General features: G+C 34.2%; 2 protein-coding genes across 3 annotated transcripts; one reads left to right on the top strand and one right to left on the bottom strand.

Annotated features, from left to right (window-relative positions):
- Positions 1-2,855: 2,855 nt before the first annotated feature.
- On the bottom strand, positions 2,856-8,236 carry LOC108822993 (homeobox-DDT domain protein RLT3). The gene is made up of 15 exons (XM_018596213.2): positions 7,755-8,236; positions 7,479-7,670; positions 7,325-7,402; positions 7,032-7,239; positions 6,849-6,952; positions 6,682-6,768; positions 6,441-6,572; positions 6,193-6,333; positions 5,737-5,862; positions 5,196-5,609; positions 4,582-4,962; positions 3,935-4,504; positions 3,724-3,828; positions 3,420-3,641; positions 2,856-3,221 (listed from the first exon to the last, which is right to left on the bottom strand). The coding sequence occupies exons 1-14, from the start codon at positions 8,064-8,066 to the stop codon at positions 3,438-3,440; spliced, it is 3,054 nt and encodes a 1,017-aa protein (XP_018451715.2). The 5' UTR covers positions 8,067-8,236; the 3' UTR covers positions 2,856-3,221; positions 3,420-3,437.
- Positions 8,237-10,933: 2,697 nt separating this feature from the next.
- LOC130499145 (zinc finger A20 and AN1 domain-containing stress-associated protein 2) lies at positions 10,934-13,066 on the top strand. 2 transcript variants are annotated; one of them, XM_056993076.1, is made up of 3 exons: positions 10,934-11,086; positions 11,231-11,267; positions 12,201-13,066. In XM_056993076.1, exon 3 carries the CDS (start codon positions 12,203-12,205, stop codon positions 12,734-12,736), a length of 534 nt encoding a protein of 177 aa, XP_056849056.1. In that variant the 5' UTR covers positions 10,934-11,086; positions 11,231-11,267; positions 12,201-12,202; the 3' UTR covers positions 12,737-13,066. The 2 variants fall into 2 exon arrangements, with proteins under 2 accessions (XP_056849056.1, XP_056849057.1); XM_056993077.1 differs by lacking the exon at positions 11,231-11,267 and having other exon boundaries at positions 10,957-11,086.
- Positions 13,067-13,583: the final 517 nt, after the last annotated feature.

The raw sequence follows: 13,583 nt of genomic DNA, 5'->3' as shown, positions 1-13,583 counted from the left end.
TTATAATAAGATTTGTTGGACTTATGCTTATCATCCAAATTAATGGGGCATATTTTCAAAACAAAAATTATTAGTATTGATAAATAAATAAAATTTGTGGGTTTTTTTGTTAAAATATTATTTATTAGGCACTTTTAATTAGAATAAGATTTGTTGGACTTTTCAACAATATTTATGAATTTGTTAACAACTAAATATATAAGTAAATTTATATTTTATATGATAGTAGACTATGGAATTTGATTTTTCTAAAAAAAAAATTTATGTTGTTTTTATACTGTTTTGTGGTCTTAATAAATTATGTATAAAATGTTGACAAAAAAAAATTATGCACAAGGTGTTAGACAAAAAAAATTATGCATTCAAACATAATTTTAAATTTGGATTGAGATAATATAAGAAATTAGTCCGGCTACAAAACACTAATGGAGATGAAGTATCACTAATTTTGATATAATTAGTTAACTACCATTTATGACCCAAATTATCCGGTTATATCCTTGTCTTTAACAATTACCCAGTTTCATAAAGAGGTCGAGTTGATGACGTGAACAATTTGAGATATGGCTAAAATTTACAGCTTGCTATTCACTCTAGAAGCATTATAAAATATCCACGTCGTACTCATATATTTTTTTTTGATAACTCTGGTATCTGGGCAGCCACATTCCCAATTATCCTCCGAAGGGGTCCAGCGCCCCACGAAAGGGATGTTAAATCCGTTGTGGCCAAGGCTCGAACCCGGGTGGCGGGCAGTACAACTGTACCTCCTTTACCACCAAGCTACGAGCACTTAGTTGTCGTACTCATATTTACACGTAGTTATCGTGTTTAGTACATGTGACTATGTGTGGATAAAATAAAAATATTTTTTCATTAAATAATCTATTCTAAATATTGTAATCCATTTCGATAACAAGTAATTAAGAATAACATAGTAAAGAAGATGAATGCAGATCTTAACCTCACCCTTTCCCTGTAAATACTAAACCCTAAACTATAGTTACTAAATCTAAAATCCAATTGTAAACCATAAACCTAAATATCAAATCTGAAAATAGTACATATATTATATAATATTAAATTATACAATAAAAATATAATTATAGAATAGACTTAGAGTTCTAAACTAGAAAGTGGTAAAAAAAATTTTTTTGTCAAGCAATCGATGGTGATAATAATACCGATTGTACATGTATAGGTGATTAAAGCATAGTAACCAGAAATACATTCATCAATATCAATAAAAAGTAGAAATTTAAGTGTTATTTCTTTTTGGGCAAAATTTAAGTGTTATTCCTTTTCTTACAAATAATATAGTAATACACAAACTGTTCCATACTATTTGATTTGCTACTATTGAAAATACGATAGATTGTTGATTTTCACAGAAATAATATATAAATACAAGAGTGAGAAGAGATTATATCTTAGCTAATATTGTAATCTTACACAATAGGTACACTAATGAAAACATACTATTCTATAATTTTTATCACCAAATATATTATAGTCGGAGAATCATCTTGTACATGTCAACACTCATTTACTGGTCCACCATCGTCACTAAACCACCAGATTTACATAATAGCCGGAGTATCCGTTGATGAAAGTATAAAATCACTTAAATTTTTAAAAAATTATTTTATAGATGTTAATATCCGTTCATGAGTTTTCAAAATTTTATCTTCATTTATAAAATTTTGTACCAACATAATTTTTTTTCTCTTATTTTAATCCAAAAAATCAAATTATACAAAAGAATTTACGAAAATATTTATGCAGATTTAAGATGAAAACTGAACTATTGCAATAAATAAAATTGAATCAAATATAATTAAGTAGAATCAAGAGTGATTGTGTTTTGGGTTCGAAGAAATATATGTAACTCAATATAACCCATAAATAAATAATTTAAACTATCTAATTTTTTTTATTCTCAAAATAAAAGTGTAAATGCAAGAAAAAAATTAATCAAAATTTTATTTTTTTCAGCACAAAATTACTATGGTTAAATTTGGGGAAGTAAATACAATTTGATATATATACAAGTAATAACCAAATACACTAGATGTTATATATCCAAATTATATGTGTGATTAAAATAATATAATATTATTTAAAATAATCATAAATATAAATAAAATAATTAAACTAAAATTAGAATTAGAATATTAATAATTTTACTATATATTTATTTTTTAAATATTTCTATCCGTGTTCATGCACGAAAAACCATCTAATTGTAGATATAATTTAAAGAACTTTTATATAAAAATATTACAGTTTATGAATTTTAGTCGTTTTAATAGTGAATGATATTATTTTTCCAAAGTGAAAGCACTTTTAGAAAATAAAATAGGATAATTAACCAATATTATGATTTTATTTAAGAAGTTACTTTTATAAGTTTCGCGATCATATTGATTTTTTGATGATTAATTACAATAGTAACCTTAATAAAAAAAATATTTAATTATCAATATTAGATGTTTTAAAAATTTAGTTTCCTTTTTACTTTATAATTTTGGTGACTATAACAGAATCCAACTGTTATTCATTACTTTGTGGTTTGCATATTTGATGACCATTCAAATTCATATTCCAAAATCCACATATTGTTTTTTTCTCCTTTTTACTTTACCTGAATTATTTACTGCCTTAAGTAAATTTGTAACATGCTCATGAAAGTTCAAAATTTGATAGCATAAATATTTTTTTCAGTCGATGAATACATTATTCAGGTGATAACATTAGTTTGTAACATGCTTTTTTTTATGGTAGTTAAAAAAAACACAAAACAACGTAATAAATATATAAAATATGAAATTATGAATAATATGTTTGCGCACATAAACAAAACACACATAATTGTAGAAAATGTTTGTACGGATCGAACTCTAGATATATTGTTAGATCACCACATAACACAGTGATGATCGATTTATTTTACACAAAACAAACCCCAAAATGCTCACCAGCACATAAAACTACGTTTTTCCCATACAATGAAAAAAAGATTTTAGCAAACAGAACAATTTGAAACCGAATTTGATCCTGCCTGCTACTTCCTAGAATGTCTATACACATATCTTTATCAAAAAAAAAACACTTAATGCAGGAACAAAACATCTCTTCTCTATACAAAGTTTCCTCCTGCGTGTATCCCCTTCCGCGATTTCTAGATGAGAGCTACAACTACTGCTTATACGTTCGCCTACCTGAAAGAAAAAAGGGTTCAAAAACAGCATCAGGAAATCAAGTAGGACATTATTAACTGAAAACAAGCTATGTTAAATTATTAGATGACCAAAATATGAAATGCGGAAGTGGTTGGTCTCAGATGAAACAGAAAACGAGCTAGACAAGAGAAACTTTAGTACTAACAGATGATGATGATAGAGTAAGTAACATCATACTTGTTATTTCTGGCCCTGTTACAATCGATTCCCTTCAGGTTGAGCTTTTTCCACCACATAAGGAGCAATCCAGGTATCCAGTTTTACCAACCAGAGGGCAATCGCAGAAGTTGTTCGAGGCATAGAAGGGAAGCTAGTTATAATTTCTCCCATTAATGCGTTTTCCTCACCAAAGTGCCATAACCAATCTTCATTGATTGCCCCAACAAAGTCGCCAATCACCTTCAGCAACAAGAAATAGTTAGAGAACAATCAATTTGGACTACCAATAGGGAAAAAGGAACTTGCATAATAAAATGAAAACCTGCGTAATTTCAGACAAAGTTGAGCTTCGTCGAAGCCTTTTGGCCCATAACCTATGAGCTGACTTTTTCCATGCACCAATCAAGGAATCTTCAGGCATTGCAGACTGAAAAAATGATGTTATTAACACAAAACCAAGAAAGGTTTCAGGCTTCTTTAAGACAAAAGAAAGGGAAAATAGTAAAAAGGCAAAAGAAAGACTATCGACAGACCTCAATGGCATACACTGCAGCCTTTAGTGATTGCAACTGGGAAGATAGAACTTTATGATCCGGAAATGAATCACTACTCTCTTCATTCTTCCTACTGCATGTGGCTGCATGAATCGCATATCTTTCTTCAAGATCTACATCAAGCTCAAAGGTAGCATGGCAAATCTTACAGTGCTTCTCATCTCTCCAATACAAATCATGACAACTCTTACACCTAGTAAGTGAGTCAAGGTAGGATCTTCGGCTGTGTTTAACAGCATTGAGATTAAGATAATAATTATCCCATATCCATTCATCAAACTCCTGAACAAGGCGGCTTTTCTCCCTCTTACTTCCCATCTCAAATACTATAGCTGCTTGTTGTTGATCATTGGCAATCTCATTCAGACATAGATTGTTGTTGTCTATATCAGAAACCGGTGAAGAAGAAGAACTGTCCTCTCTGACTAAATGATCAATTCTTCTTAACATAGCTTGACAGAGAAAACTTTCTCGTTTCTCCAATGACTCAATAAGCCGAGCTTCCCGTCTACCCCTATCGTCCAACACTGACAACAGTGCCCGTAAAGCCTGCACCCAAGAATAAGTTTTAGGCACAGAATCATACAATACTTGCAATACAGGAGTTTTCATTTAATTGACATCACCTCCTTGTGGCTGATAACTTCCCAGTGACCATCTTCAGAAGATTCAAAGTAGACACACCTATGACCAGGGTCATTCGGATTGCATGGGCCTAAGAAAAGCCAGTACCTGTTGAACCTACGGTCAGAACCAAGGTATACAGATTGCATAGGGTGAACATTATCTCCAGCGAGCTTTGTAAAAGCCCCCACAATTGATGATGAATCAACTGGCTGAGAATCAGACGATTTAGAAGATAGCTCTTCGATTCGCTCTCCTCCTCCATGGACCCATGATACGCGTGGATAACTGTACTGATTAGAAGAGGATGCTCTCTTGATTTTTCCACCAGAACCATGACTGTAGATACTAGGGACACAGTCAACCATAGCTCTGGGTAAATCCTGTGGTACAAGAATAAAGTTAGCACACAGCACCAAAGACAGTTGTGATAAAAACTATGAAATAAAAATAAGAAAAATCTATGTGTTGCCAAGAAGTGTAACTTTCTCAACTCTCGCATATGAGAAGGGTGTCAGTTTTTAAGTTATATACAGAAACAAATCTCACACTCATGTTCTGAAAGTTATTCAGCACTTTAAGAGTTGGTAGAGATATATGTGTTCTAGTTAGTTACCTCAATTCTAATAGTGGAACCAGAACTAAGAAGATCAATCAAAGCCATGAAAACATCTAACTTCTCTTCAATGCTCAAGTCTGAATATTCCCCCTCCATTAGCCCCAACAGCCACGGTTCTCCAGGATGGCTTTCATCAATCTCACTGCATACTTCCAACATCTTCCGCCTTTTCCTACACTTGGCCTTTCGACTTTCTGAAACACGCTCGATCTCATCACCAGATTCATCATCATCAACACTTCCAGACTCCTCGCCCGAATCAGACTCGTGGTCCTCAGAGAAACAATTAACACGTACACGATATGTAGATTCAGATATTTTTTCGAAAATTGTAATATCACTTGCGAGCGTTGAACATATTGAACGCTCTCGTTCTTCTGATGATGCAGTTGCAAGATTCAGCGCAGCAACCTAACATTAACCAGCAGAGGCTATGCTATTAGATATAATCAAGTATTTCAGAAAGCAAGAGAACAGTACAAGCATACGACCTTACTAACTAACAAGAAGCTGATAATTAATTTCAGAAAAAAAATACCTCTGCTGCAGCATTAGCTAACTCGGATATTTTCAAGCCATTTTTGCCTCGCTCGTTAAGCACTCTAAATAATTCACCCTTTAATGTTCCAAGACGGAGGCCATATTTCTTCATGAGTCTCCTTTCCTACAGGAAGAAGAAGAAAGGTAACATCAACCAATAACGCGTCAGAAAATAGAAAATAAAACCCATATAAACGACATAGAACAAGCACGGGAGGATGTGTAGAAAAGGAGAATATTGAGCAAGAACCTTCAGTATTCAGATGCAACTAAACCGAATAAACAAAACATGCTAGTATATGAACTAACTTTAATACGAATGAAAAGGACAAGAGGAGTAGTAGAGCATTTTCAGGCATTTATGTAATGAACTATATTTTCGATCTTGCAAGCCAATCAAATAGATTAGACAGATAGTGTTTCAACGAATCAAAAGAGTGCACGAAATCAGCACCTTACTTAGTTCCTCTGATTGAACAGCCCGCTTTACTGAACCAAAACCCGCTGCAACCAAAATCTGACGCAATATCTCCGCCCATGTAAGAGAATTTAATGAATCCTTCCACATATCAAGAATAAGATTTTGGCTCTCCACCTAAAGAAAATCACATCATTGGAGAATATCAAAACCTGTCTCTCAATATAAAAAAAAACAAACTAGATATCGGAAGTATGCCAAGTGAGAAAAATAGCTGGGCATACCGACTGTAGCAGGGCTAGAAACTTGCATGATATAGTCAAGGATGAAAAAGATCCTCTTTGCAGCTCGGTTTCAACATCAAGCAGAAGCAACTTGAGCAGGGAAAGATGAATTTTACCAAGGAGCAAGGAGTCCTGAAGCATAGAAAGAGGAAATGATATTTTAAGAAAAAGTGAACGGGATGTGGAAACAATTTCCTAAGAGATTGACCATTTTGTTTGCAAATAAAGAGAGACCAACCACCTTATGATGAAATGCGCGTGTGAACTGGTCAATTGTGAAGGGACATATATCAAAAGTTACTGAATAAGTATACAGGAAATGGACAACCTGTCAACATATATACGTACTAGAGGTCAGTTCCAAGGCAAGAAATGGTAATTATTAAGAAATAACCACCAAGTGCACACCTTAAAAAGTTTCTTGACAGACTCTGGAGAAGAGTTCCATGGATGCAAAGCAAAAGGCAGCCTCATGCCAACAGAATTTGGGGGAAACTTGGGCAACAAATGATCTGGAAACAAAAAAACAGATGTAACAAAAGGTACTTGAACGAACGAGAAAAGTCTCTCACTCTCTCTCAGAATACATACCTTTGCAAAGAAAACAAGATCCACTACTAGTAGCACTAGTATGGTGGCATGAACAAGTTAACGGAGGATTGACAAGTCCTTCCTGTCGCTCCAAATCCTCGTCATCAACAAGTATCGAAATTGTTTGACAGGTTTCTTTAAATACCTCCCCAAGCTCACATTTTTCATCAAATGCTGCCGTCTCATCTTTGTTTAATTCGGTGGTGGTCTGCAGAACATTAGTGTCAAAAATCAAATCTTTGTTGGCTATATTGAAACAAGAGTTCCAAGAAGAAGAAGAGATCAAAAGCTACCTCTATATTTATAGAATTCCTCTTCTTTTCCGGCGACTTCTTATTCTTATTCTTATTCTTCTGCAACAGTTTCTGCTTCTGAAGAAAGCAAACAAAAAAAAATGCAGTTAACAAAAAAAAGAAGATAAATTAGGTAAAACAACCAATAGAGTACCAGGATTGATGCTAATTGTGATTTGTTGTTGTTCTTCTTCTTCTTCGGTGATGAGGTTTGAGCAGCTAATGTTGGTGCTCTATCGTGACTATTAGGATTCATAACCCGCCATGCTGTCATCAAACCCTTGCCAATACCGTATTGTTTCTTCTTTACAACAACGCCGCAATCCTGATCCTCACTCGTGGAAACCTAAAAGCAAAGATCAATCGAAGACTAACTAACTAACTAACTAACTAAGTTAGGGTTATGAAAGAGGATTGATTCGACTAATACCTTTCTCTTTCTTGCCACGCTTTCTTCTTCTCCTTTCTGTTGAAGAATTGTAGTACCTTTGCTGCGGCGGGGTGATGGAAGATGGTCGAATTGGAAACCAAGTGAAGGACCATCCTTTCTAAAAACCTTTGCCAAAATGTACTGTGAGCTCAACAGCTTCTGACGACAACTGATCTTCTCAATCGGCTGAGGAGGAATCTTGGCTACTCTCGCCGCCGCCGCCGCCAGGGATTTCGATTTCGTCCTACTTGTTCTTCTTCCTACTTCATCCATTTCCTGAGGAGGAGTCGGATTCATTTTCTCTGCGTTCATCACATATATAATCTGGAACTACGCGGTAGAGGACCTCCCGCCGATTTTGGATCGGCTGAGAGTGTTTTGAGAAAAAAAAATAAAAACCCTTGAAAAACCCCTTTAGGATTTTGAGATTTGTATAAACCCTTGCAGGAAAAAGAATTATGAAGTAAGATGGTGAGCAAAATGAACGGCTGTGTAGGGTTTTAGGTTTCGGAGGAGATGAAATGCGCTAAAAGACTCTTTCACCCTTCATTTAACTTCTTTTAAAAAAACAAAAAAAAAACAAAATATCACACATTTGATGTCATGATTTTTTTTTTCTGACTTAAAAAAAGTTAAACCCGGTTCTATTAAAGACACATACCTAATTCTTGGATGGAGGTACAACCTACAGATAAATCCTCTCCTTGGACGTTCAAATGAGCCGAAAGTAATGAACCTTATTGAGTTTTAATTCCTTCAAGCGTCACTAGGCCACCACTACCGGTTTTGATGTCATGATTTTTCAGTCTGAATTTTCAGTTCTCAGAAAGAAAAAGTTACTTTATTTACCGTCTAGTCTTACGGTTTTCAAAATTTACATTCCAATTAATCTATCTTTAATTTCTGTTTAATTGATTATGTGCTAGAGCCTGCCCGATTTTGAGTAAAAAGTCTGGAGATTTTGAAGTTAACTCATAAATCGCATCTGTTTGTCAAAAGTAGTGATATGAAAAAATAGCAGTGAAACTAAAAAAAGAAAAAAACAAAGAAATTTAAAGAGAGAGAAAAATATTTTCAAATCTTTCTCTGAGTCTAGCTTTTAGTCTACTGGCTTTTTCACTAGAAATATCTATGTTCATAACACGACGCCGTCTCAATTAGCATTACCCAGTTATTTTGAATCGGATTTCACGATCTCTATATAAAAGTTGATGCAGTCATCGATGTATTCAATGGAGGGATAGTATGAGAAAACAGCTTCGACAATCCAAAACGAGTTTCTATTAAACCCCAAACAGATTTCGATTACTCTATGTCCCGAGGCAAAAGGTTTCTTCTCCATTTAGTTTCTATTAATTTTTTAAGGGTGTGTTCGTTTAAACCATATATGAATAAACCATATGGATAAAAATAAAAGTTTTGTTCGTTTAGGCATTAAAAGCCTAAGTCATTTGGATAAATCATTTGAATAAGTTTTGAAAATTTAGATTTAATTTTGAAAATCAGATAGCTGATCCAAATTAGAGATGGTTTATTCAAAATGACATAATGTCTATTATACTCTTAATATAATTTATAATTACAAACTTAACCTAATATTATTTTATCACTCATGAAAAATGACAAAAATATAAAAACGCAATTTGTCACCAAAACTACTAAACACATTTTCCCAATAGAACTCCAAAAATATATTTCTCGCCAAAACCGTAAATTATGTTTTCCCATCAAAACATGTTTTCTCGCTAAAATCGGAAAACATGTTTTTCCACCAAAAACCCAAAAACGCGTTTCCCGCCAAAACTGCAAAAATGCATTTTCTCGCCAAAACAAAAAAAAAACGAGTTTTCCAGCTAAAAACGCAAAACATGTTTTTTCGCCAGACCTGCAAAGATGCATTTTCCCGTCAAAATTGCCAAAATGCGTTTTCCCGCCAAATCATGGTATCAGAGCCGGTCCACACACTGACCCATTAATCTGGCTCGGACAGAGGTCTGATCAACCCATTAAATGATGGCTCAGAGAAAGCTCAGTTCCGCCGAAATTGCTAGAAAATAAAAGTATGGTCTTAGAGAGGGTATGATGGATTCTGCAAGACTAATAGTTATATGCACCATTATTTCGAGGGAGGGTGTTGGAGAAAAGATCTCACATCAAAAATATAAAAAAGACATTAGTAATATATAAGGTAATTAGACCACTCCACTAATTGCCAATTGATTTTAAGTTAAAACCCCAAAAATTTATCAGATTTAGGTAAGCTTATGTTATTTTTATATCCCCACGGTGGGCGCCATTTGTCAAGAAGTGTTTAAAAAAGCTTATGTTATTTTCAAATGTCTTGGAAATTTACTTAAAATTTATAGTCAGAAAACAAAGAGTTAACATTAGAGTATACAATCAATTTTAAAATGTTCCAAAAAAATGTAATTCACAAATTATGTACCAAAAAATGATCCCAATAGCTAAACTATAAATAAAAAGTTATAAGTGTATTCAACCGAGAGTTTTAAGTGATTTGTATTAAAATGACAAATCCACTGTTATTCAAACGAATTTTAAAAACTCATTTAAAATCCACTGTTATTGAACTTGACATTTCGTAAGTACTCTGAAATCTACTGTTATTGAAAATATTTTAAGTTGTGGAGTTTTAAAGATTTGAGGTGATTATAGGGTGTTTGGGTGGAGTTTCTTAGTTAAAAAAATTAAAACTCAAATCTCATGGTTTTAGGTGATATTCTAAAGTAGTTTAACAAAAATCACCTAAATCTCTGCAATTTATTAAAATCATCTAAAACTCCATTAAAAAATCAAATCACATCAAATGTTAAATTGAATACCCCCTAAAAGATAAGAAGAAGTGTTTCAAAAAAAAAATAAGAAGAAAAAAATGAAAAAAATTAAAAGATATGAAATATATCTTATTTGAGATACTAAAATGAAATGAGATACAAGTTACTTTTAATTTATTTATCTTTTAAAATAATTAGATAAAAAATTAATATTATGTTTAATTAGATATTTTAAAAACATCTAACCATACTTTGAATCTCAAAAAGATGAAAAAGAAAACGAAAATTTGAAATGAGTAAAGAGAGAAAAAAATCAAAAGAAGCAGCGAATAAGATACGTACACGTGTAGCCGACTTTTAACACAAACGGTGTGAATGAAATATAAAAAACATCTCTTACAAAAAAAAAATATCGAAGATTAGAAAAGCCCGAAAAGCCGAAACCTTTTTTTCCTCTCCGCTCTAACCTCTCCTCTCAGCTTCTGCTGGATCTCTCCAGCAGAGACGAACCAATCCTTCTTCGGAGAGATTCGTACGGTAAATTCTTCTTCTCTTCCTTTCTATTTTGATTTGATATTGTTTCATATCGGTTCTGGGTCTCGATTTTCGTTTTCCCCTTTTGTGTTCTGTCGACTTATGGTGATGTGTTTTGTCTCTTTTTTTTTTCCTCAATTGAATTAGGGACTGATTGATCGATCAAGGCTTCTCGGGCTATCAGGTGAATAGCTTTTTTTTTGTTATTTGATTTTCTAGTTTTATATTTAGGGTTCACTTTTTAAGCTTTAAGTTTATTACTTTGCATGTTGAATTGAAGTGAGATTAGGCTATGTGGGTTCTGTATGCTTTCGAGATTTGAAATGATTTTGCTATGAAAGTCCTCAGCTTTTATACTGATATCAAAAGTTAACTTCTGATGTGGAAGGCTATATTCTTGTACTTTTCGTTTCTATTAGAAGAAAGCTAGTGTTGGATGGAAGTGAGATTAGGCCTATTAGGATTAGGCTATTTGGGGGGGGGGGGTTAATGGTTTCGAAATTTGAAAATCATTTGCTATGAAAGTCCTCAGCTTTTATGCTGATTCCAAAGGTTCATTCCTAACAAGGAAGGTAGTGTTGGATGGAAATTAGATTGAACTATGTGGGTTTCGTATGTTTTAAAAAATTTGCTGATAAAGTTCCTAGCTTTTGTGCTGATAGAGAAGGCTAATTTCCGACATTTCATTTCTGGGAAGAAATAATGATTAATTTACATTTCTATTTGTCGAATATCAGGTGGAATGACACCTTATATTGCAGTGTAGCTTAGATATTTTGGCAGTCTGGTTGCATAGCTTATAGTTTAGAACTCAATCTTTAGGGGTATTTGTTTGTGCTTTAGGTTTTTAGTGTTAGCACAAATAGTAGTTTCTAGGCTTGTTTCACTCAGTTTTCCACATCTTAATCCATTAGAAGGGTTCCATAAGATGTTGGTAATAGGTTATGAGATTGTGTATAATGGTAGTCTATGTTGAAAACAACATCTTCGTTTGCTTATGGTTATAAGGACTGTGCTGTTTTTATCTGAGACGTTAGTGAATTTAGTTATTGTGGTGCTAGAAAAATGTCTTTTTCATACTTGAGAAACTGAGGTAGATGGCTGTTTTGAATTGCAGAAATGGACCACGACAAGACAGGATGCCAAAGCCCACCTGAAGGTCCCAAGCTTTGCATCAACAACTGCGGTTTCTTCGGAAGCGCTGCCACAATGAACATGTGTTCCAAGTGTCACAAGACTATCCTCTTTCAACAGGAACAGGGGGCTAAGTTTGCATCTGCAGTGTCTGGTTCTTCATCATCATCCAGCAACATCTTAAAGGAAACCTTTGCCGCTGCGCTGGTTGATCCTGAAACCAAATCCGTTGAGCCGGTGGTTGTATCTGTGCAGCCATCCTCTGTTCAAGTTCCCGCAGAGGTAGTAGCTCCAGAAGCAGCAGCTGCAGCGAAACCGAAGCAAGGACCAAGCCGATGTACTACTTGCAACAAACGGGTTGGTCTGACTGGATTCAAATGTCGCTGTGGTGACCTCTTCTGCGGGACGCACCGCTATGCAGACATACATAACTGCTCCTTCAATTACCATGCCGCTGCGCAAGAAGCTATAGCTAAAGCAAACCCGGTTGTGAAGGCAGAGAAGCTTGACAAAATCTGAAACTCAAACACCAAAGTTTCCTTCGTCCTGTCTGCGTCTGGTTCAAGGTGTGTCGCATGTTAAAAAGGCTTTTTATATATATATATGGTCGAAGAACGAAAGCGTGTGTTTATCTTTAGTTTCTCTCTGCAATATTTGTGGTGTGGAACATTCTATTATCTGTGGTTTGAAGCAGAGAAGTGTGCTCTTAAAGAATATGCTTTGATGTGTTTCTCTTTCTTATGATTTATGAGCACTGTGTTTGTTTATGTTTCATCATTTGGGTCTGTATCATATTGAGATTGTATCTTTAGTTATTTGTTTTACTTAAAAGCTTATGGTTGTTCTTCAGTGGAGGTTTTGGGTCAGGCTCTCGTTCATTTTTCATTTTTTTTTTGAGCAACCGTTCATTTTCATTTATATCTGTTTTGTGGGTAATGGAACTGCTATGAACTCATGAACTTTAACATCTGGCTCGGTGAAGAGTGACGAGCTAGCTTTCCCCTGTTATGATGACCAATGTGCGTAATTGGATAGACCGGTTCACCCTCCCAAAACTACTGACCCAAAAACTAGTAATTTGTCACCCCACCCGTGCACTGTAGTGTGTGATAATTCCTTATTATTTTGTCTGAAGTCCAAGTAATCAAGTGAGCAGTGGTCGTGATTGGATAGTCAGGTTTGTAGAAAGTTGATATCATTGCCCGTGAAACCAGAACAACCGTACCGATACATCATCCAAGTGATGATCTAACATGTGTGTTTGCAGACAAAACGAAAATTAGAGGAAAATAAAGATGATAGTATGTCTTGTCTTATTGAGACAACAATTAAATTTGATAAAGAATGGATAGCAGCTCTATTGAAG

The sequence above is a fragment of the Raphanus sativus genome, chromosome 8, assembly GCF_000801105.2.
Source record: "Raphanus sativus cultivar WK10039 chromosome 8, ASM80110v3, whole genome shotgun sequence".
In the NCBI taxonomy this organism is placed as follows: domain Eukaryota; kingdom Viridiplantae; phylum Streptophyta; class Magnoliopsida; order Brassicales; family Brassicaceae; genus Raphanus; species Raphanus sativus.
Note: the sequence above shows the minus strand (reverse complement) of the source record. Positions and strands in the feature narration are given on the sequence as shown.